At 38.4% G+C, this 22,882-nt stretch overlaps 2 protein-coding genes across 2 annotated transcripts; both read right to left on the reverse strand.

Annotated features, from left to right (window-relative positions):
- Positions 1–292: 292 nt before the first annotated feature.
- On the reverse strand, positions 293–11,412 carry LOC131782012 (allene oxide synthase-lipoxygenase protein). The gene is made up of 14 exons (XM_059098722.2): positions 11,129–11,412; positions 9,457–9,564; positions 9,068–9,147; positions 7,983–8,413; positions 7,475–7,663; positions 6,534–7,024; positions 5,659–5,931; positions 4,943–5,226; positions 4,656–4,856; positions 3,718–3,981; positions 3,379–3,580; positions 2,420–2,631; positions 1,701–2,048; positions 293–1,271 (listed from the first exon to the last, which is right to left on the reverse strand). The coding sequence occupies exons 2-14, from the start codon at positions 9,542–9,544 to the stop codon at positions 1,092–1,094; spliced, it is 3,243 nt and encodes a 1,080-aa protein (XP_058954705.2). The 5' UTR covers positions 9,545–9,564; positions 11,129–11,412; the 3' UTR covers positions 293–1,091.
- Positions 11,413–16,113: 4,701 nt separating this feature from the next.
- On the reverse strand, positions 16,114–21,851 carry LOC131782025 (uncharacterized). Its single transcript, XM_066164325.1, has 9 exons — positions 21,726–21,851; positions 20,997–21,299; positions 20,447–20,486; positions 20,088–20,222; positions 18,995–19,205; positions 18,248–18,402; positions 17,889–18,000; positions 17,503–17,596; positions 16,114–16,823 (listed from the first exon to the last, which is right to left on the reverse strand). The coding sequence occupies exons 1-9, from the start codon at positions 21,787–21,789 to the stop codon at positions 16,462–16,464; spliced, it is 1,476 nt and encodes a 491-aa protein (XP_066020422.1). The 5' UTR covers positions 21,790–21,851; the 3' UTR covers positions 16,114–16,461.
- Positions 21,852–22,882: the final 1,031 nt, after the last annotated feature.

Genomic DNA, 22,882 nt, shown 5'->3' on the forward strand with positions numbered 1-22,882 from the left:
AAGTACACTTAACAAAAACAAATTACATAGAAGAAAATATTACCTTTTGTAACACAATCTCATCTGGCTTATCCTAATAAGCGCTTAAATTGAAGGAAGCAGATTTAAAAGCGCTAGCGAATGGCAGGAGTTGCTCTGGCCAGTCAAACACCTTTCTTAAACGCTTGACTGGCTTACCGGGCGTGTCTACTTGAGCAATGTTGAGTTACTCATTCGGTTAAGTGACTCCTTTCATTGCTGATTCAATTGTCTTTCTTTGATTAAGATAATAGATTTAGCATACAATACTGGCGATTATTTGATTTACTTTTATTAAAGAAAGTAAAATTACAATACGATTAAGTAGATATAGGAAACGTCCCTACAATAGTGACGTTATGTAACGCAATACACTACACACACACCAACAAGCCTTTTTGCGGGCTTAGCCGGTCTCGAACATCAGCACTTAAAATGAATAATTGGTCAGAGCTGTTAAAGAAGGATCAAAGCAAATTAAAAATCAGTGAATGTGTTTGTCCTTGAGAACGATTGAATACGCGACAAATACGTACAGAGAACACCAATAAACATTCAGAATAAATCAAATATCATTTACCCGCGGTGAAAGGAAAAAGGAACACCCCAACTTATTTGATTTCTGCCACTTTCACCACCATGTTGAAAATAACGCTACCACAATGCAACGCAATCGGAGTGCATTCAGTGGGAGAGGACTATAACTAGTTTGATTTGGATCTGTCATACACGAGTTCCTCGATTATGATCATTAAAATAATTGCCTAAACGATAAAAGCATTTTACAAATATTGGTGGAATGGTAAAATTAACCAAAAAGGTAGCAGATGATGTCGCTAGTATCACTAGAAAATTGCCAAATATTCTTCTGGTTAGCTCTACCGTTATTTAACATTTACATTTTCTATAATAAAAGAAGCAGTGTAAACTTTGTTTCCTATCTGGTTATGGACATAAATATAGATTAACCCCTCAGTAACAACGAAGTTTTGGTATGGTAGCTTTCTTCCATGATGTAGTTAGTCATTTATTCGACAAGTATTCTGGCCATTCTGTTCTCTTTTGTAGTATCTCTAAATGGCTATACTGTTTGGTGTTCTCTCTGGCAGCAGATATTCGTAAGGGACCTCTAACCGTTTATTTCTTTCCTTTATTGCGCTGGAAATCTCATTGAGCTTTCCTTGAAAGCGTAGAATTGCTTCCAATGCAGCGTTGTCGGTGAATAGGCCGTCCGTATAGTCACCAAGGAAACGCTTAGGGAGAAAAAAAAACGGATGATTTTTTAGTAAGTGAAGGTAGGAAGAGTTATCCATAAGTCAGCACGTCAGCTTTGTCCGATAAAGAGGTCGATGAGACTTTTAGTCTCCCTCCGACCAGGAAGATAAATGGGTTCCAAGGGTCGTTAACTGTGAGTCAAACCCTTTAAAATGCTGGGGGTGACCTTTGATTGACATGCCTTATCTTATCCTAGTCTCGTGGCAACTCCTAATTGTTTCTTGAAGCTACCGTAACCTGAACAATCTTTGGTAACAGTGAGTCTCGTGTTCAAACTTGAATTCAACCAATATCCAGCACCATTCACAATAATGGATACTTAAATATGTCGCATTTTGATCAATTTGGCTATCTTCCCCACATCCCCTGGTCATATTTTGAATCAGGCTGACCTGAATTAAAATTACCTCGTCTGGAAAGATGCGTGTCAAATCATACACTGTTGCTATGGTTACTCCCGCCTGATGCTTTGTTGGTAAACATTTCATGACATCTTTTATGGTTACAACTCCCTTCCTTGTGGGAGGCGGCTGTCGCATCAGAGCGGGAGCGTTTGGCGGGAAACCAAAAGTATCCATTTGAGAAAAATTCACAGCCGCGTGTTGGCACGAGCAGGTGAAGATTATGATAGTCAGCAGATGTGTCAGCTCTGGGATGCTTTTAACCGATACAGGGAAGCCATGACATTTCTCCCCGTTACGCACAGGATAACCATTGTTGTGGAGATCCAGAATCCACGCTTGGAGCTCTGTGTCCTGTGAAGAGTTGTTAAACCATTATTTCAAAAGACCTGGTTGAAACAGTTGGAATCGTTGCTTTTGCATTAATATCAAGGGCTGTAAGATATATTCGCTGAGAATTAATGGCTGACGATGCAGCAATAAGCTATATCCCAACGAGCAACGACTCTCAGATACACGAGTCGTCTAGAACTGCTTAGTGTTTAGAGTGGATATGTTTGCATGCGGTTTTAAGAAAATTGCTTAAAGATATATGAAGGATGAGTACGTCCAGGGTTTTAACCTAATGACGTACAAGAAGAACACTGGAATATAAAGAGCATTCCCGAGAACTTTTTTTTTAACCTCAGAGGGACACTGGGATGTAACACAAACACAATACTTGCCATTTGAATGTCATGATCAGAATGGTAGTAAACTGATAGAATGTCTTTGATGAAATCGCCGATGGCCTGCCACAGACGTAAGGCGTCGTCTCGATAGTGGAAGCCAGGAAGCTTATTTGCATCAAAAACCCCTCTCTCTTCTAACACTTTGGGAAGGTCATACGATGACCAGCTTAAGCTCTTGTAATACTTCTTCATAAGAGCTATGTGACCTGGGGATAAGAAGACACCATGCACTGTAAAATAAATAATCTTTAAATTTCCTCAGCTAAAGAGTAGCCTCATCCACGTCTATAAAGCAAAACTGGCGATCATACACTGCACTCATTTAGTCTTTGGCCACTATCCTTTTGTATGGCATTAAGGCAACATTAAAGACTGGACGCAACCTGATTGAGTGGTATGAACCCTGAATAGAAAAGCCAGAATTCCACTGGTCTTCCTCTCTACAATTTAAGGGTTAACACCCATAATATTTTCATTTAAATATGTTTCATTGATTTGCTCTTCTGCGCCAGTCCCGGCACTAAGAACACCACTGAGGGAAAATAGATCCTAAATTTTTTGTAACCATGTACACTTCAACCACTTTTAACGTATAAATATCATACTTGTGAACTGCGGTTTTAGAAATGAAAATGTAAGCGATCTTCGCAGTGATGAACATTACTTAAGCAGAAATAAAAATAACGACTGAAAAAAATTCAGAACATCTGAAAAAAAAAATTCTCAAAAATAATTTTAATATATTCACAGTCATTGATCCATCACTTCGCGAGTGTACTACGAACCAACATAAAAAGCAGCTCCTAGTTGGTAGTGCACCGCACCGGTATCGCAGAGGTCATGGGTTCACATCCCGTACAAGCCTGAATTTTTTCAGGCATTATTTTCACTACTACTTCAGTAATGTTTACGAAGGTCGCTTTCATATTTAATGTACACTTCATTGGCCTTACCTCCACCACCCAGGCTAAGCGTGTTGTCCGCCACACCTCCGGCAGGAATAAGTCTCTCTCTTCCAAGCGTGTTGATGGCCAGAACTCCTCTCACGTGAGGGGACAATAATTTCCACAAGGGGTGGAGTGCTGGCAATTGTCTCCTGCTGGCAAGAGCGACAGGCTCCATGAAAAGATGAGTACGAAGTAGATGGGTTATCATCTGTTAATGCAAAGGAAATTTCGATCAAATTCTATAAGAGATATCGAGAGAAATACGTTAAGGCAGAAACACTGATTCAAAAGGGTAGTATTGTCTTGCTAGGATTCGAAATACAGGACTGACATTTTAAGACTTACTTGATGCCATTGTGAGTCAGCATTGCGAAGCCACATTTTGGCGTAGGTCCAGTCTAGCTCAGAATCATTTGGGGTCCATATTGGGTTTGTCTCACTTGGCTCTTGATGGAACTGAATTGCTATTGGCACTACATCCCCACTACCTCGAACATAGAACAAACCTAAAGATGCAGACGTGTAGCGCCTTTCTAGTTTTGAATCGTTTTGTCCATAATGTGGAATGTCGTCAAGAATCTCGTAATCTACCATGTACACACGGCCATCCTGAAAATGATACAGTGATAAAAGCCTTTACTTAATGTTCCATACAAACAACTCTTATTGCCGACATCTTCCTCGGAAAGTAATTGTTCCTCTTTAGAAAAGGGATGGTTTTCTGGTGAATTGCAAGCTAGAATGAGAAATGCTCTCAAAAAATCCATAGGAGTATATAATTCAATTTGTTTATTTTGCTTCCGGATCCTCTTAGAAAGGTTTTTTTTTCCGACACCACAAAATTAAATTTTAGTTGGGGAAGCCTTTGGTCATTCAACAATTTGCAATTGGGTGCATGTCAAAAGTGATCCGTGATTGCTTTGGTTTTACTTAACCCTGCTCTGTGATTGGTCCAGAAGACTTGCGCCATCCTTTCAACCAATAAGATGTAAAACTAAAAACTTGATAACTCACGTTTTTCCGCACTTCAAGCAATTTGCTTCTTTTCACTCTTAGGTCTCATTGGCTAATGATGATGAAACCTTTGTTATGATTGGTTGAGGGAATTACTTTTCAATTAAGTGACAGGTATAGGGACACTCAATTGAAAACTGCTGTACTTCTCTACGTTACAGATGTTTACTGTCCTGTTCCCCCTAAAAGTTCCTGAGTTCTTGACATTTATCTAGATATTTGGTACTAACGATCGAATTTGATACTCAATGAAGAGTAGAGATCCGTACCTTTATTGCGTTTTGCAGTGTATCACCCGCATCTAGGAGATTGCCAACCAACTCTTGTGTCACGGGAAAGTTGGAGGGAAGTTTTGAGCATCGCATGATCGTGTCAGGATTGCAGCCGTTAAGGAACTGTGCTCCGTAGAAACGGTCATCTTGCCAGCGCTTGGAGGCCAGAGGAACCTCTCCAACAAAAGAGACGAACGCCTACAAAGTAGTGTTTGTTAGCATCTGAAAATGAGAATGTTCAAGATCTGAAATTGGGCATCAATTCTGTAGTGTTAATCTGTTACCTTCTTGAAATCATGAAAATCTTCCCAAGACTCAAGCATGTTCAGCAATTTAACCAGCCCTAGGTTGATTAACGCTTTTCGCTTTGCCTGGTAGAGGTCATCGATTGCTTCTTCTGTAAATCGTACGTCTTTTGGAAGTGTCCTCACGCTCTCGGATTTGATAAACCCTGGAAATCCGTCAAAATTGGGATCATCTCCCCACTGGTATATTTCTAGCCGCTTTTGAACCTCTAGGCGTCGTTGCTTTTTCAGTACCTCGTGTTGTTCATCTGTTATCAACTTTGCTAAAAGGGACAAAATTGCACATCATGAAAGTTAGTTTTAAATTGTCTCATGAGAAAAGAAAGGGATGAGTCAAGATGAATTTCACCTTTAGAAATTCGTGCATAACTCTAAATCTTTGGCTTCTTCGTGTGGACTATCCAGCTATTTTGAAATTACAAAAAGGACAAAAGTTCACCGGTATTTAGGGAAGCTCAACTAAGTTGTAGCACACGTTGTCAATGCAAAGTGACGCAAATGCAATTGCAACTCTGTAATTGCCGATACAAAAGTTACTTTATACAACAACTCTCCAGTAACAAAGACCCAACCGACCATGTAAAGTCTGATCATTTAGCTTTTCTTTCGCATGAAGAATTTTAATTCTGACCATACGCTTTGGGCTCCGCTCAGTCGTGTGACACTTATGCAGAAGAAAGTAGTCTTCTACCTACCTTTCCCTTCAAAGAAAACTGCCTCTTGCTGCACCCATCCGTAGCATGGAAATTCGTAAACTGTTTGACTGTTTGAGCTGCAATTGATCTCAACCTTGTCAACGAACCAATCACTGGAGCGATGGAATCCGACACCCTGGTTATTCTCGAGTTTTATAATTAAAGGCTCGCCAACATCCTCTGCATTAATGATGTAAGTGTCTTCCTGTCCTTTCTGAAAGTTATTGCGATACCATTTTTCTAGGGTAACTGGCTTTGTTCTTCCCTTAGTCCCTAGAAACAGATTTGGTCTTTAGCCCAAGTACCTTAATGTGACCTTCTTTTCTAAGAATCCTTAAGGTATAAAGCAGCTAAAATAAATAGCCCGTTGTAAACTGACTCGTTATTGGTATAGGGACATTAACCTGACAATGAAATTAACTGGTATCAGTAACAGTCAACTCGTTACGGTGATACGCTACGTGTAAAATCCTTTTAGTGTTGCAGACATTACACGTAGAGAGCTTCCGAAAATAAGAATGAAGAGAAGAAGAATTTTGAGGAAGACCCATGCTTTAGACAACTTTGCAATCGATTAAGGCCGCTATACCATCAATCATGGTTTTCACTGGCGACCCGCACACAAATGCTAAAGTATTTATTTCCCAGAATAATAACACTGAGGAGACTCAGTAAGGTTAAGTGCAAAGACAAATGATTTGAATTGCCTTGTATGGTTTTTGCTGGTTGTCATGTTATTGTTATTGATCACGCCGATATATTCCACGGTTAAGAAAAGAATGAGAGATAATGTTGTGCATGATTGCGCTTGTATTTGCGGGGCAAATGAAAACGTATTGCTACCATCTTGTACATCGTACTCTTGGAAGGCTTACCTGTAATCGTCAAAGCAACTTTCGCATCAGTTCCTGCTCCCTTACGATTTCCTGTTTTCACCTTGACGCAATAACTCACTTCGGATAGCATCTGCTCTCTCGATACCTTTTTACGAGGCCTGTTTGAACTCATCATATTCGATGTGGGATAAATTTTCGACCTCAAGTAAGCAATGGAATTGTAGTCGTAAATTGTGTCAGCAGGAGGAATGCCAAGCGATAGGGGGCGATGCTCCAATGAATAACGAGTGCGCTCTACTATCTCTATTGGCAACACTGACGTAAGAGTGACATCAGCAAGATCCAACCAGGGATGTGTTTTTTCATCCCAAGCCCTGGCTGCGTGCAAAATTAGATGTGAGTCATCCGGTTTTATTTCGTGCAGTTGTATTTGAAGCTTGTATTTTACTTCCCCTTCAGCAATCTGATTCATGAATTCTGGGATTAAGTAACTCTCGGGTCTCTTTTCGTCTTCCCATCTGGCAGGCACCCTAGAACGAAGGAAGTTTCGTCTGTTTAGAACGTCCCATTTGGTTTTGATTGAGTACTTTCTCGTGAACAATTCATCTTGATTTTTCATCAAATTAGCAATAAAACAGACCAGCAGACACGAACAGATCAAATGATCAACAGAACAAGAGTATAAGAGACCGACACACCACCAAATCAACGAACAAAGTTCTAATTATTCCCTTAGTTTCTTCCATGCTTTGTCTGAGAGGCTGCACCTCGAAGCATGCCTATCATTAATAATACTCAATGTTATATGAAAAAAGGTAGTATAAACTTGTCATCGGCAAATCGGGCTGGGGAGAGTAGTTGCTGGACATACAGCATTGACCATCTCGGTTGTTATCACTGCTATCTGATCATGAAACTCTCAAGTGATGATCATATCCTTGGACGATCATGGAAGGAAATTGTTAATACAAAAAAATTACCATGGTTTCCGTTGGTCATATTCTGTCATCAAACCAGTCTCCTCTCTGTCATCTGCGGGAACGAGGCGAAATTTTGCGTAACGTGGTACACCATCTTTTGCTTTGTATTCAAACGCCATCCACGAGTAATACCGCTGATCAGTAAACGACTTAGGAGCTCGTCGGAAAACTGCTATGGCTAAGTGGAAGCTGAGATAAAGAGGCAAAGTTATTAGCCAGTTAAAAACGACTAAAGAGTCAATATAGGCATCTTGTAAGACATTTTTTTCTTTACATAATTTTACAGAGCGTAGTCTCTTTTACTGCACCTTTGAATGAGCATAATTCCGTTTTCACTCTCCCATGAAATCGAGAACTGGTCGATTTCACCCGATTTATATCGTATCAAAGTCAATATTTTCCAATATAAACATGTTATAAAATATAAATAAAAGTAAGATACACAAAAGCCTCTGAGCATTCTATGTCTGATATGTAATGTAATTTAAAAAAATTTTGACGGACTTACTGCCATGGATCCTCCAAGCAGAAAGCTTTGAATAATTTTGGACCCCCAGCCAATGCTGTCAACATTCTATCAAAACTAACTATGTTCCAAAAAGCAGCCTCTTCACCCGTATGCATCATCAAATCGAACGGCGAGTCGAAATCATTGTCCGCAAACTTCAGAGACACCGCCCTTACGTCTAATTGAGTATCATCCGTTCGCACGAGGTTGGAATGGCGGAGGCGGACTGGGAATACGTGCCCCACTTTGAAGAATTCGTGCTCGGGAAGAAGAGGGTTTTCTACCACTGTTACGGTTCCTATAGCCCCAACACCTTTAGCGTGGGTCCCACGTTGACGAGTAATCAGAGTTTTTAAGGCGAAACGGGTTTTGTACTTTTTGACGTATCGAGCCATTTGTGATGCACTGAGGGGTCCAGGGTCAGGTGGAGGCTGATAAAAATGCATAAATTAAGTCGTTATTAAAAGTTGGGATATATTGCCGTATAACGACAAAGAAAGACCCCTTCGTCTACTGTGTTGGAGCAGTCTGCAAATCAATTTATGTAAGAGATCATAATCTCTTAATTAAGGCTGGTAACTGACTTCAGCCGCTGTTTCAAAACGTCACTAGCTGCACGAGAAAATCCCTTCAATATCTTTTTCAAGAAATAGTGTTTAGTTTATTTGCCCCTGTTTGCTATCATTTGTCAATGTTCTGTCTCCTTTAGTTTGTCCACACCTTATGCCAACACCTGTTTTATTTTAAGCCGACACCGCCAAAATCCTTTTTCTAAAATACACTTTTACATAAGAGAAACCCAAATAAAGTCTAACTTTTTATTTTGGGTTAGCAGCCATGGCTAAAAATAGAAGCCCCTGATCGGAAAGTACTATATAAGCCGACCAATCAGCGACGGAGTAGAGCTATTTCAGTTAAAGTCACGGATTACAAAGAGAGGCAACCTGCACCCTGTGGCTATTTGAAGATTTTTTCATCAAGGTGTCCCGAAATTTCAGTTTGTTTTGAATGGATAATACACTGCTGGGTTCGCCTGTGGGAATTATCATTTCTCCTGATCTTGAATGCATCAGAAATAGACATACCTCGTCGGCCTCTTTCATTTTCTTGAAATATAACTCATCTCCCATTCTTTCTCGGTAAAGTTTAAATCCCATGTTTTCCCCTATGGATTCAAAACACAAGATTATTATGAACTCAACATTCCACATCCTGTGCTCCCACTTGAAGCCGGAATATATTATCATTTTCGTCGACTCACCAACATTCTTCTAAGATCGCGCCGAGTCTCTCTCCATTCTTAAGGTGGCTGGAAAGAGAGAGATCCTGACGACCAGTATGGACAAGCCTAAGGCAAATAGGCCCTCTGTTGTAGAAGCCTAGATATCTCTAACCCGTCCAAAAACTCAGAGAAGCTATCAGCTCTACGACTTTTAAAAGTTATATTCAGGCTAAGTGACTCAGTTATACTCACATTCGGTAAGTTCTTCTCTGCTTCCAACAATTGATTTTTTCGTGAAGCCGTGTATCACCTTGAGTTTCTTTGAATTTACTCCTCCCATATTAAAGCCGCAAATCAAATCTATTGAAAGACAAAGAGGAGACAATAGCAGTGAAAAGGTTTACATCCGGGGAAAACTCTTCACAAATACAATGTCCGGATACATTTTAAAACGAAAACGCTGTCTCGGCCAGGGTAGAAATAACCATAAGCGTTAACATTTTTGAGGTCTTTTTTCGAGGGAAGGCGCTGAAAACTGCGAAAATGAAACAAAAATGAGAAATGAGTGTATATAAGGGATAACTTGAACCAGAAGTTAGTGATTTTCTCAATAAAATCTCCCGAACCTGGTCTTCAGTTTTAACGATAACCCTATCCGAAATCCCAAGCCTAAATCATGTTGATAACATCTATTAAGTTTAACTATAATTGCAGTTAGTCTTATAATGTTATCGTTGTCCAGGCCTAACCGCGCACCACGCTTCTCGATTAATTAAATGCCCGAGGCTCGCGTGGGAGCGTAAGAAAGTGCGTGAAGGAGACTCATCCAAGACTGAAAATCTTCCGTTTGAACTTTGAAATTTAGGTGAAAAGCATCTTAGATCACGTGACGTCCTCTCCCTTAGCCCGGATATTGACATACAGGTTATGTGAGCTGAGAGGGCTCTGTTTACTTGATATCAAGTTGATTATATCAAGTTGCGTTTCCATAATGTCTTCACGTAGAAGCAACAGTAGGTCACAATGTTGAAATGTTTAACGTAAGATGAAGATAGCTGTGAAGCTTCTGAGGGTAAAATTAAATCTGCGGAGAGTCTTTTTAGGGCAATGTGTAGTCATCTAGCACACTTACGAGAGAATGTAGAATTTGAAAGAAATGCTTGGTATTTCCAAATATTGAGACGCTATGTTTCAAATTCAACTGACACAAGCATTTGAATAATTATAAGCTTACAGCTAGGTAGCTCTTAATTTCTCTTTTAAAATAATAAACATCTAACGGAGCGGGTTTGCTTTCGACAGCTTTAGCACTCACTCTTGAGTGACATTAAGTGAATTTGCATTTTCTAATGACTTCGATATGTTGACCCCTAAGCTTTTACGTCCTAAAATAATTCAGAGATGTGACAGCCAATTGTTCCGTTGCTATTATGAAGAAAGCGGAAGCCCCAGAGGCGCATAAATAAACCGCGTCTTTACGTGCTCAAACATTCTGTTAATAGAGTCGAGTTGATGCGCAAGAAACTATTGATTGCTTGTTTACCATCCGCTTGTGAGAAAGTGAAAAACTTCTGTCACGCTATGAGCCCTGCACCATCTTGTACTGGTAGCTGAACAGAACGCATCAGCACATCGATTTGCGTTTACTAAGCTTGCCATTAATTGTATTGTATTGTATTCGAATAAACATTTTATGAAAAATAACACGACTCGCCATTGAATGCTAACTGCCCAAAGTGAAAATTGGCAGACAAAACACTAGCTTTCAGTGTGACGATACAATCTAATGCATCAGCACGGCTACAGGAACGCAATGTTTGGCCGCAGTTGACATAAAAGCTAGAGGATGACTATCAGAACTTTGACTCGATTGTGATTAAATTTCAATGCAATTTATGACATGATGAATGTGGTACATTCCTACCTCAGTTGCCTCTGTGTTGATATATTGAGCCACTTCTGATCTAACTGTGAAATTAGTGGTTTGTAGCGTCTTCTGATGACTCTCGCGATACGCCTTTCGTTATGTAAGTTTGATGACGTAAAGCTTTCCGATTTCCGGTCGACCGTCGAGAAAAAAGGAAAATTTTCCCAAAGTGCTGAGGCCCTTGTTAGACTGCCGCCCAATGATCGAAGACGGGATTAAATAGATGTTTCACTTCGACGTTGTTTTGGAGATGATTTGTTTAAAGTTATTGAGGTCACTCACTGAAACAAAGAAAATATAAAGCTCATTTGTGAACGGTCTTCGAAGCGATTACTCTTGTTTGGTCAAAATTTGCCGAAATAACACTGTGTAAGATATTTAACTTGACAAATCGGAACTAACGTCTTTAGGAACTAGTTTTGAGACGAAGCCACCTTCCCGGTGATGATCCCTTAAATCAGCGTGGCTGGTCATGCCGTGTTTGTCACGATATATCGGTCTTTTTTTTTTATGTCAATACTGATAACATCAAAGTTCAGTGATATCGTCACAAAAGTGTTATTTTGGGGTAAGAAAAGCATTTAAGAAGATTGAAAAAGGAAGAGAGGAACAGCCAGACGCTTACATCGCACAGTGATCCATTATTTTTCTTGGCCAAACATGGTTTAAGCACACCGACTATAATGTTTCCTACTGGGTAAAATATTAGGTGTGGGCAGTCGAGTATATTCTAATCTGTTTCCTGGGGAAGATATCGTGTGTAGGGCAGGACAGAAGGAAATACAATTCAGTCATTGAAGAATTAAAGAGATCAATGTAACTTCCGAAGGAAATGCAAAGAAAAAAAAAAAAAAAGAACAAGGATGATGTTTACATATTCTACCATTAGACATTCTACCATTCTGTATAGTATCTATCTACAAGATGTTGAAAATAAAGTGAAAACGTTATGTCGATCTAGCTAACATCAAAGGTATTTAAAAGTAGCAGTTCAAAAACTTGCTGTTCACTGACATCTTTTAGCGTCAACCGGAAGAGGGTCAAAAAATAAGTTTAAAAACCTGAACTGCCATAAAAAGATATCCATGAAGCAAGAATTTATTATGAGGTAAAACAATTATTATCCAAAACAACCTGAGCAGTAAAACGTAAAAACGCACTTTGAAAACTGCTATGAAATGTAGATAACAAAAGCCTTATTACATATTTAGTCAATCGTTGGCCGATAATCTAAACCAGCGAAAACAGAATTATTTTAAAGAAAAATTTAATCACAAAAAGTTTTTTCTGTATTAGGGTCTATGTCTTACTAAGGTGTTGGGAAATGAATGGAAATAAAACATTGTCGTATGCCATTCAACAAAACTATAAAAGTTAGTTGATTACGACTATTCCCTTAATAACCTTACCTTTTAATAAGAGTATTTTAATTTTAGCACGTCACGTTCACATCTCTGTTGTTCAAGGTGACCACACAATATAAATAAATACAGACATCCTGAGCCCACGCGCTTTTCACGAGACGCGAGCTTGGGATGCCTGTGGTATGAAAAACCTTTATTTCAATCCTCCGCACGAAATTTAGTGATATCATACAGTCATCGCGGAATTAGTTTTACTATATGAGCAATAGTCTTTTGGGCGAGTCAAAGTTATTAGATATTTGTCCATATATAGTATCTTTTCCGAGAAACTAAGAGATTTATAGAGCTATGCTCAAGAAAAGGTATGAGCCAGTGTATACGAGAATCTCTTCAAGGTAAATGGAAGCTGGTGAAATTTTTTCCTTCAAATATTCTTTCTGCGCGTGGGATCGGCTAGACAAAGTATTGACGACAACTTTGCGTCAAAACTTTTACTGCGTGGGATTTTGTGTTGGACCATTTGAAAAAACAAATTTGTCGTTAGTGCAACGTCAACACCGTCTAACATCGTGAAATAAACTTTAAAGGAATATTTTTCTTTATTTACTGGATTTTTTTGAAATGGAAAATATCACTTGATGTACATCAGAAATGTCGCCATTTTGACGGAGAAACCCTAAATTTATCATAATAATTTGTTCCTTGTTAATTTTTTTCTTCACATAATAACTGACTTTTCATCCTCGTAAAATTCTTCCGTCTTGAACAAAGCTTTCAAGGCTTTATCTAAAATTAGTGCAGAAAGCCAATTAATCAGTTCTTTTGGTAGCGAAAGGACAAGCCCTTGCGTAGAATAAACATACAACGTTTTAACATGGACACCATCTTTGTAGTCAGAATCAAGTAGAGTTTATTGGTGAGGAACTCGTAAATAGTATGCATGAATGAGCAGCTTTACGCTTTGCAATTCATCGTATTCGACTAGAATGTGTCGTAAGGAAAATAATACTCGTTTTTGAATGCTAACTGTCAAGGCTTAAAGCGGCAGACGACACCCCAGCTGCCGTTTTCCTGTGCAAAAGATATGGCTACAGTTCGCTAAGAAAGTTAAATATAACTGTTCTCGTTTAAGACGAGCTTTGATACCACTTACGCACAATTTCATTAACGTTTCAATTTGACAATTCCAACGTAATGAGAGGTATAATCATAACTCTGTATACCTACCTTAGTCGTCACAGTGTTAAGCTCTTTTGCCTCAAATGGTTTACACGTAAAATGAGTGATTTTAGCGCGTCGTGATGTACACAGTAATGATTGTAAAGCCACGTGATTTCATATTCCTTATTACCTAACCTATGACGTGAAAGTCGTTTTGTCGCCCGTCATTCAGTTCAGCGTCCGCGGGGATAATTAATAACGTCGCCAAGGACATAATGCCAGTTGCGTCAAGATATATTGAGTAATTGTTTTGAACAGTTCAATAACATTCAAATAAAATCTTTAGAAAAACCAGTTTGTTACGGTGGCTAAACCTCTAACATGGGAGTATACCAATAAAGAACGAATATATTGCCTATGTTAAAAATAATCGGTGCGTAGCCAAGCATATGAGATTGTGTCACTTCTAGGCTTACTAAAAACACGCGTGAAAGAACACACAAAGGCCATAGCAACATTGGATGAAAACTCTTTGTTGGCCAAACACCATATGCTTCACAGTCACCAAATAGATTTGGGGAGTGTTGAAATTGTTGACAGGTCATCGGCGTGGCGACAGACTAATTCTTGAAGCTTGGCGTTCCATGCGAGATAGAAACGCCATAAACGAACATATAACGCCACCAAACATATACAATAACATTAAGAATTTTTAGAGCCATTCAAAATACTCTAGGGACTATTATTGCATTTAAAAAATTCCTTCAAGATTTAGTTTTATCACACATCGTGGACATATACCAAGCAGGACTCTACATTTGCATTTTTATATTTGCCGAAGAAGGCAACAGTAGCAGCCGAAACGTCCAGAACAATATACTTTTTAGCCAGTGTCAACATTTTTAGGATTCCTTTTACCAATATTGCTAATATTACCCACACATAACCGTCGAACAGTGGTCCAATATCTCAATAATCCTACAACCGATTGCGTCTTATAAATTTCAATGCGTGCGTTCAGTGCAGGCTGATTGGCCGATTTGATCAATTGTCAGTGGCCCGCCAAATCCTTACACGTGCACGTTAACAGAGAAGCGAAAAAAAAAATAGCGGATAGAGGAAATTCAAGCCGTAAAAGCTGATGATAAGTTTTCTTCAGTCGAAGCTTTCCTCTAGGGTAGACCGAGATATCCAAGATGTTTTATCATATGCCTAGAAGTGGCACAATCTCTAACAATTTGGGTCGGCTTTGTCAATTTAAAACCATTATTTATGACCACATCGAAGTCAAATGCATGGGAATTACGTCGTATTTTTTCACGGGTGCCAACATGTAAATCTGCAGACTTGTCCTTTTTACTCAAAATGATCTCACCCTGGGAAGACCGCCACACTTAAGATCGAAACTCAGAGATGAAGGTTTAAGTCCTGGTCAGTTCATGGCGTTGTCTTTAATTTTTGGCAGAACCCTCTCCACTTTCACCGCTTCTTTCCACCACTATAGTACCAGTCCACATTCAGAGAAACTTGACAACGTTCTTAACCCTTTAACTCCCAAGATTTAATCAGTAATTCTCCTTACTGTCTCCCATACAGTTCTTGTGATGTTAGTTTGGAGAATTTGGTATTGGATCAACTAATAATCCCCCTAATTAACATTTTTCTTTATTCTCATCACCTGTCTGCTTGATATTGTATCGATATTGTAAGGAGAAATTCTGTCTTGGTCACTCATGAGAGTTAAAGGATTAGTTAGTTTGCTCGACCGTTGCTCATGAAATGTGTTTTACTTTTGTAATTTTATTCTTACTTTATAGAAACGGAAATATAATGTCCACTTTATTTACTGTAATTTGCTGTGTGCATATAAGAACCATATTATGCTAAAATTTGCGATTGTAGCTGCACTTTCAATACCTCTAATCAAGAAATGATCCAGATACCTTATCAAGATAGATACATAAGAATACTTGAAGTAACTTAGGAAAAAAAGTAGCAAAAGAATGCAGAAAGGAGCTTAAAAATCGAAGAAAAATACAAAAAAAAAAAACAAATAAAAAAACGAATATGGAAGCAATTCTCGCAGTAACGAACACTGCTGAAGTAGAAGGGAAAATTAGGCCTGAAAAAATTCAGACCCGTACGGAATTTGAATCCATGACCTCTACGTTACCGGTGCAGCGCTCTACCAACTGAGCTACTAAGCCAACTGACAGCTTGTTATTATGTTGGTTGCAAATAAACTCTCGAAGTTGGCTTGTTGGGAAGTTGGTAGAGCGCTGACTGGTATCGTAGGAGTCTGAATTTTTTTCAGGCCTTATTTTCATTACTACTTAGTAGTGTTCATAACTTCGAGGATCGCTTCCATATTCATTTCTTCAACCGTAGTTGACATATACGATTTTCATATATTTACAGTCAGATAAAAAAAAAAAAAAAATACCATGCAAGGGTTCATGCTCGGCCGTTGTAAAATTTAAATGTTATGTATATTTTCATAATTAATCAGGGCCGTTACACGACAAATCCTTGCTTCTGTTATGAAACTCTACATGCACAGCCATATGAATAAGGCTTAGAAACATTTATGCAATGATTCCTTGTATATGAAAAGCGAAAGTTTAGACTCAGAGGCTTTATCATCAGATTTTCTCTCTTCCACTAGATTTGTTAATTGATCGCTTTTCAGTTTCTCAACAGGGGAGGAGCTACGATCCTGTTACTACTGCTTCACTCGCTTTTTAATTATTTTACCCTCACCAATAACTTATCATAAATATCATCAAAATAACGCGAGACTGACTATCATGATTTTTCTAAGGATGGATAGTTTTTAGCTATTTTGTTCCAAAATGAATTCAATGCTTTCATCAAGAGAGAAAATGCAGTTCTAGACGCTTTTGATTCCCAAGGTGCTTTGCGACATACGCAACTTTTTCCAGTACAGCCAGGGTCACAAACAGTTCCTTTAGGACAGCAATGCCAGTTATCCCCACAATCCATTGCATCCTTTAACATACAACAGCCAACGAAAGAATTGGAATAACCGTTTAGGCAGCAGGTTGTGTTTCCAGGACAACCTGTCAGGTTGTGTATGTATTTCCCTTTTTTTCCTGTTTTTGGTACACAATAGAGTGAACCAGGAGGAGCATCGTTTTGCTTGGAAACTGTCGAGAATAAAATGATCTTTTTTAGCGACTGTGTGTTTATTTTTTGGCTGTCTGATATCCTGATTTTCCAATTAGGAGAATATTGTCTAAATAATTTTGTGCCAGCTTTTCGTATGACAGTTTTTTGATACGGGTAATAATTTAATTGGTGATGAAACATATAAAGTCGTGAGGTGGACTTGTACGATGCGAACTCAAAATGGGCGAGACCTCTGTAAGCTGGAGAACGCCCACGAAGATCGTCAATGCGAGAAGCGTAAACAGGAATGAAAGTCTTCATCGAAGGGTAATGAACTAAAGTAGAGTAAAGTGAGTACAGTGGACCAAGACGAGTAATTTGGATTTCTACATACTGTAATGATGAAATATCAAGTTAACACTATTATCCCGAATTGCAATCCCTAAAATTGTGGAAAAGAATTATCCCATATTTGAATGGAGCTGAAAGCAGTTACTCGATCCATATGCTTCTACTTGGCCATTTATATTTTTCCCTTAAAGTTCTTTCCAACACTGATATGCTTAAATTGCCAGGTTTGAACTGTCTTATCAAAGGCAGCCCTCATCTGAAAGATTAAACTTGTTAATTTTACACGTTGCTATCCACACAATTCTCTCACATCTTTCTGATTTTTAAAAATCATGGACTAAATTTGTAAATATTAATGTTTGATACCTTTTTTCTTTCTTTTCTTTGTTCGTTTCAACAAAGACTTGAATCCTCGACTGACCTTTTCAGCCAATAAAAAGTACCCTTCACCACTGAGATGCTAGTGAGAGAAAAGGTCTTTCTCAATAATATTTTAAAGTAAAAATTTCTCAAGGAAGTGCCTCTTTCCACAGGTGTTTCAGTTATAAAGGTAGTAAATTGAAGAGGGCCACCCACATCAGGAAGGCATCCCTGATAAAAAGGGACCAACCCATAGACCTGATAAGCTTGTATTTGAGCAGAACCCTACCTATTTTGCACATACTTTTTGTATCTATGCGATGCACAGTTGTTAAAAAAGAATAAAAATTATTTAGAGCATATGTACACTTTCGGCCATTCGCATCACTTACTACATTTGGCTGATCCAGAAATAGACTGCATTTTTTGGTCAGTCCACCACATTTTTCGGTTAAAGCATGATATACGTCTATTACTTTAATGGATTTATCATCCTTCATAACTCTGTAAGACCAAGAAAGAAAAGAGAGTTTGTGAACAATCCCTTCAAATTGCCTTTGTCGATCGAATTGAATTATCACTGCAAATTTACTTTCACCTTCCGAGAGGATGATTTACTCTCGCCAACCCGTATTGCATATCGCACGATGCGTGGAGTTAATAGTACTCACATAATACCCTAACAGTCAAAACATTAATAGTTCTTTGTGTGTTAGTGACAAAAAACACAAGCTATTTTCAACTCACATACTTTTTTGCAGCTTTGTTGTACTGTCTAAGCCTCTGGTCCATCTTTTTACTAAATGGGACGGGTGTGGAGGTCGCGAAGCCAATCATAGCGCCTGTTTTTAATAAAGCCGACTTGATTTTATTCAGATTTTTTTTGTATTCTTTGAGAGGGACATACTTAAAAGAAGAAAAAAAAACGACATCGATTTGAGTTGAACTGTGATGAATACTTACTACTCAATTATACGTGAAATCAAGAAGACATTCGCACCATTGATCATTTTTTTGATACTTATAAGGAGAGACACTTTTGTTCCTCACAACTAACCTTACCATTGTAATTAATGGAATATTTTGGCAATGCCATCTGTTTTTGTTGCTTCTGTTTTTATCGTTTAGATGTAATCGACGTTTTTTGTATAGCAAAGGAGGTAAACACTATTACGCAAACGTGAAGGAAATTTCAAAACCACCCAAGCACCACTAAGAACTCATTAAAGTATTAACAAAAAGTAGTTTGGATGAAATATTATAATTCGATAAATTTTCAACCCCCAAACTGTCCCGCTCCTTCAGCCAGGTATGAAGTGTTGTAAGTAAAAAACATCTTAATATTTACTCTCATCATACTGCTTTCCTGAACGATGGTGATTTCATAAATAAAGTGCAATAAATACAAAATAACAAAAATAAAAAACAAACAAACAAACAAACAAAAATTCCATTTTTGGAATGACGATTTGGGTAAAGTAGAAAATATCTCACTAACCTCGTTATGATAATCGCAGCAGTCAATATCATGAATTCCAGCATTAAATATTATGGCGTCATACTGAACAGGTTCGTAGAAACTTGAGGATAGAAACATGGGTAAACACTGAAGCATATAGCGCGTGTCCAAGCTTCCTCCATCACCAGACCATGGAGCGTGATAGACAGTACAGTCTCCATCGAGCAATTCAACAACATAATCCATATAACTAAAAGGGGAAACAAAGTGTAAATTGAAGTTAACACTACGGTTTTGTTTTGCTCATTATAAATTTAACTGCAACCATTGTGATAATATAAACTCTTTTCTCAATCCTCATCATTGGTGCAGAAGCTAACAGTGAAAGTTAAGCAATTAAACATCGTTTCCAGCGGGAAATTTCGTAGAATGTGACTCCTCGAAAGACGATCATTTCCCGCCGTTTTGAAAACGAGAATAGGCGATATCTACTTTCCTTAACACAAAAGGAAAGGTTACTCTCTGCTACACCTGACGTAACCTCCCCCCCCCCCCGTTTCCCTACCGAGTGCATCATAGTGAATGATAAATCAATTGTGACACCATCTGAAAAATCTTCAGTCCTGCTCTTTCGCAATTTTTGTGTATTTCTGTCGAATTTCTTTGGCTAATTTTGTAAGCGAAAGGGTCAGTAACTCATGCCATCCTGAAACTCTCCTAACTCATGCTCATGCTCACCCAAAATTACTCGTGAGAAAAACAATGATTTTACTTTCTCCCTCGATTCAACTCTACCAACTGCAATTTCGATCAACCGGATAATTATCTGTTAAAAGCCGAGGTTTTGGAGAAATGTAGCAGTAGCAGCCAAAGAAATCTGAGCTTTCTCAGAATTTGAGGAGCACTGGTGAGGGTGGTGCACTTTCATTGAAAATAGCATCGGAATTGGAAGAAAGAAGAACCGGCACTATTTATCGTGGCGGCATCTTAAAGTTACCTATCTTAATAAGAAGGTGGATGAATTAACTCCATATTATATCGATCTCTCACACAATAATGTTACTCTTTATTGTATTCATTCTCCTCCTCACCACACCCACTCGTCAATTAGTAACCTTTCATTTAAGCGTACCCTAAACTGATCGAGTCACCCATGATGAGACATTTCTTATCCGCGGTATCCGATGATTTTCCTGTCCAATGTATGGGACCTGGACGACATATTCTATCAGCAGTAGTGACATTTGAGGGTATGGAATCTAAAAGTCTTAAATAACATCAATTGTTTTAGTGAGACACCTCGAAGCCGTTGTCTGAGAGGGTATCTAGAGTTACTGTGACGATAACGATAACTGAAGTGATAAAAAAAAGTTATAGCACGGAGTCTTGCCTAAAATTTCGTGAATAGCTCTTAATGCGAAATACTTAACCATGCCCCATAATACTACTCGGTGTGAAAAAGATGTAGACACAGATATTTTCAATACCTACTTTTCCATAGCTCTTAGAACAGTCCATTTTCCTAGCCTACCTGCAGGTGAAATCGGACAAAGTAGTTTTCATTTCTTATGTCACGAAATAAACTTAATTATAAAATTAAATATTTCGAAGCTGGTAGACTGAAACTAGCTATTAAGTGCCCTAGGGTTGATGAGATGAAAATGATCGCTAAAATTCGGCTAGGGAACTCCCAGACCGAACTAAATTTAGGGCCATCGCGTAGGATGTCCACAGCTAAGTTCCCATTCCTATTGTTATAATAATTATCATTATTATCATTAACATCATCATTATTATTATTATTATTATTAGTATTAATATTACTATAACTTTTGTCTTGTGTATTTTGTTTCTATCGTTGACTCAGTGTGACTGACCAAGTCAATGGAGTGTCTATATTGGTCTGGTAGGTCAACATGACTGCAATTCCCTTGAAAACCCTGAACGCTCAGGTACAAAAAGAACTTAATAAAAATTAAATACCATAAGGGAGTGCACAGCCGTATCTATTATTTAACTATGCTAAAATCAAAAGAAATACCTTCAACGTCGTTGCTGATGTGAATCACTTTGTGTCCTTTAAAGCTATTAGTACTCATCTCTTTTGTTTTAGAATCTTTTCTGTCGATCTTTCCCCTGTTTGAAGGCTTTGAATCTTTCGGAGAAGATATGACTAAAAGGGTTTTGTTTTTTTCCGAACTCCTTGCAAAGTCAACAAGATGGCGTTTAATAGTATGAATAAAGGGAAGAAGATTTGAAGCAGCAGTCTCTGCAGCAATTCTGGGCTCGATATAGTTAATAATCGAAAAGGCCTCTGTGAAGTCTGTTGTTGCTTTGAGTTTCTCTAATAGGAAAGATAAAAGAATTGACGAAAATTAAACGAAAATTAAACGAAAATTAAACGAAAATTCATCTATAATCTACTGAGATCGAGTTTAAAGTATCAAAAAATCTCCAAGACTTGAATGCATACACTGAACGCTGATTTCACTGAAGACTTTGCAATTTAAATAAAACAAATCTCTCTCTCAAATCCACTTGACATGCTACAAATTTCAGAAGACTAAATCAGTGTCGTAACCAGATGCGTCACTTAAATTAGTGCTGGACGAAAACTTCCTAAATAACTAACTATAACTTATAATTATAGAATTCATCTAATGTAAAGATTTCCTAAGTAATTCACTGCTCCAAGAAGATCATACTGTTTGTCAAAACGAAGGTAATGACTGAACCAACAAGTATACAAAATCAGCACATCGTTGCACACCTGCTGAAGATGAATGCTTCACATGTACGAGGACCATCACAGGGACCAAGAGATTCTTCAGCATCCATGGACACAGATTGATAGAGGTTTTACCATTGAAATAACGAAAGAGGTACCTATTGCCATTCCTCATGGCCGAAGAAATTCAAACTTTAAAAAGCAGATCATCATTGCATCGTGATCCATACGGCAGGTGGTTGAGGTTTCCCACCTGCAGTAGATAAATATCACTGAAGGCTGTCTCAAAAGACTCGGATTGCAAATTCTGATTAACAATGCAGTAATCGATGTGAAGTCAAGAGCAGTCAACTTATCCGTGTCCGTCAGTTGCGTTCATGTCTAGGAGTGTGCGCTCAAAAGACCTTACTTTAGAAACGAACGTTTGCACACATACTAAGTGTTTATACAGTATTACCTGGGAGTTTTGCTGCCCTTTCGGGGGTTCACCGGGTATAGAAGCGCCTTAGCAATCCCTTTTGGTAGTCGGCTTACATTCTACATCGTGCACGGATTTTAACGTAGATTTTAAGGACACATCACTCCATTACACTGGTAATTTTTGCCTGAGGCGTACATTGCTTTGCTAGCCTGGGGGTAATTTGCAAAAGTGTTGTTTATCCCATATTCGATGGAGAGGGAAAAATAGTCATCTAAGTTGAGGATATTTCCGGATTGACGAAACGATTTCTCAAATGCAAAGAGCTCAGAAATGAAAACTGTGGTTTGATTTGGTGGTATTGAAGAAGAGTAAAATAAAACTAGCCTTTTCTCGTACACTTCTGAGTGCAATTTAAGCCTAAAACTGAAGTTTTAATGGCGGGAGATCGTGGGATCATCGTATTTAACCTTTAATGCCTTAATTTGACATTCACACGAATTTGTGAGCAAAAATTGCGCATCAGACGATGACATTTTCCGCCAGCGTAGCAAATCCAACCTTTCTTCGATACTTTGTCCATGGTAAGCAAGTTCCTGGGAATTCGTTAAGCCTCCTGACAGTTGTTTATTACCATTTACACTTCTAGGTGTATAGCAACAATGGAAGATCAATAGGTTGGGATCAAAAATTAATTCATCTTTCTCGAAACACGATAAAATAAGCTTGCCATAGTTGGAAACCTGGTCTCACAATCCAAAGTAAGCAGCATGGGACGGAA

Source organism: Pocillopora verrucosa, chromosome 3, assembly GCF_036669915.1.
Source record: "Pocillopora verrucosa isolate sample1 chromosome 3, ASM3666991v2, whole genome shotgun sequence".
Taxonomy (NCBI): domain Eukaryota; kingdom Metazoa; phylum Cnidaria; class Anthozoa; order Scleractinia; family Pocilloporidae; genus Pocillopora; species Pocillopora verrucosa.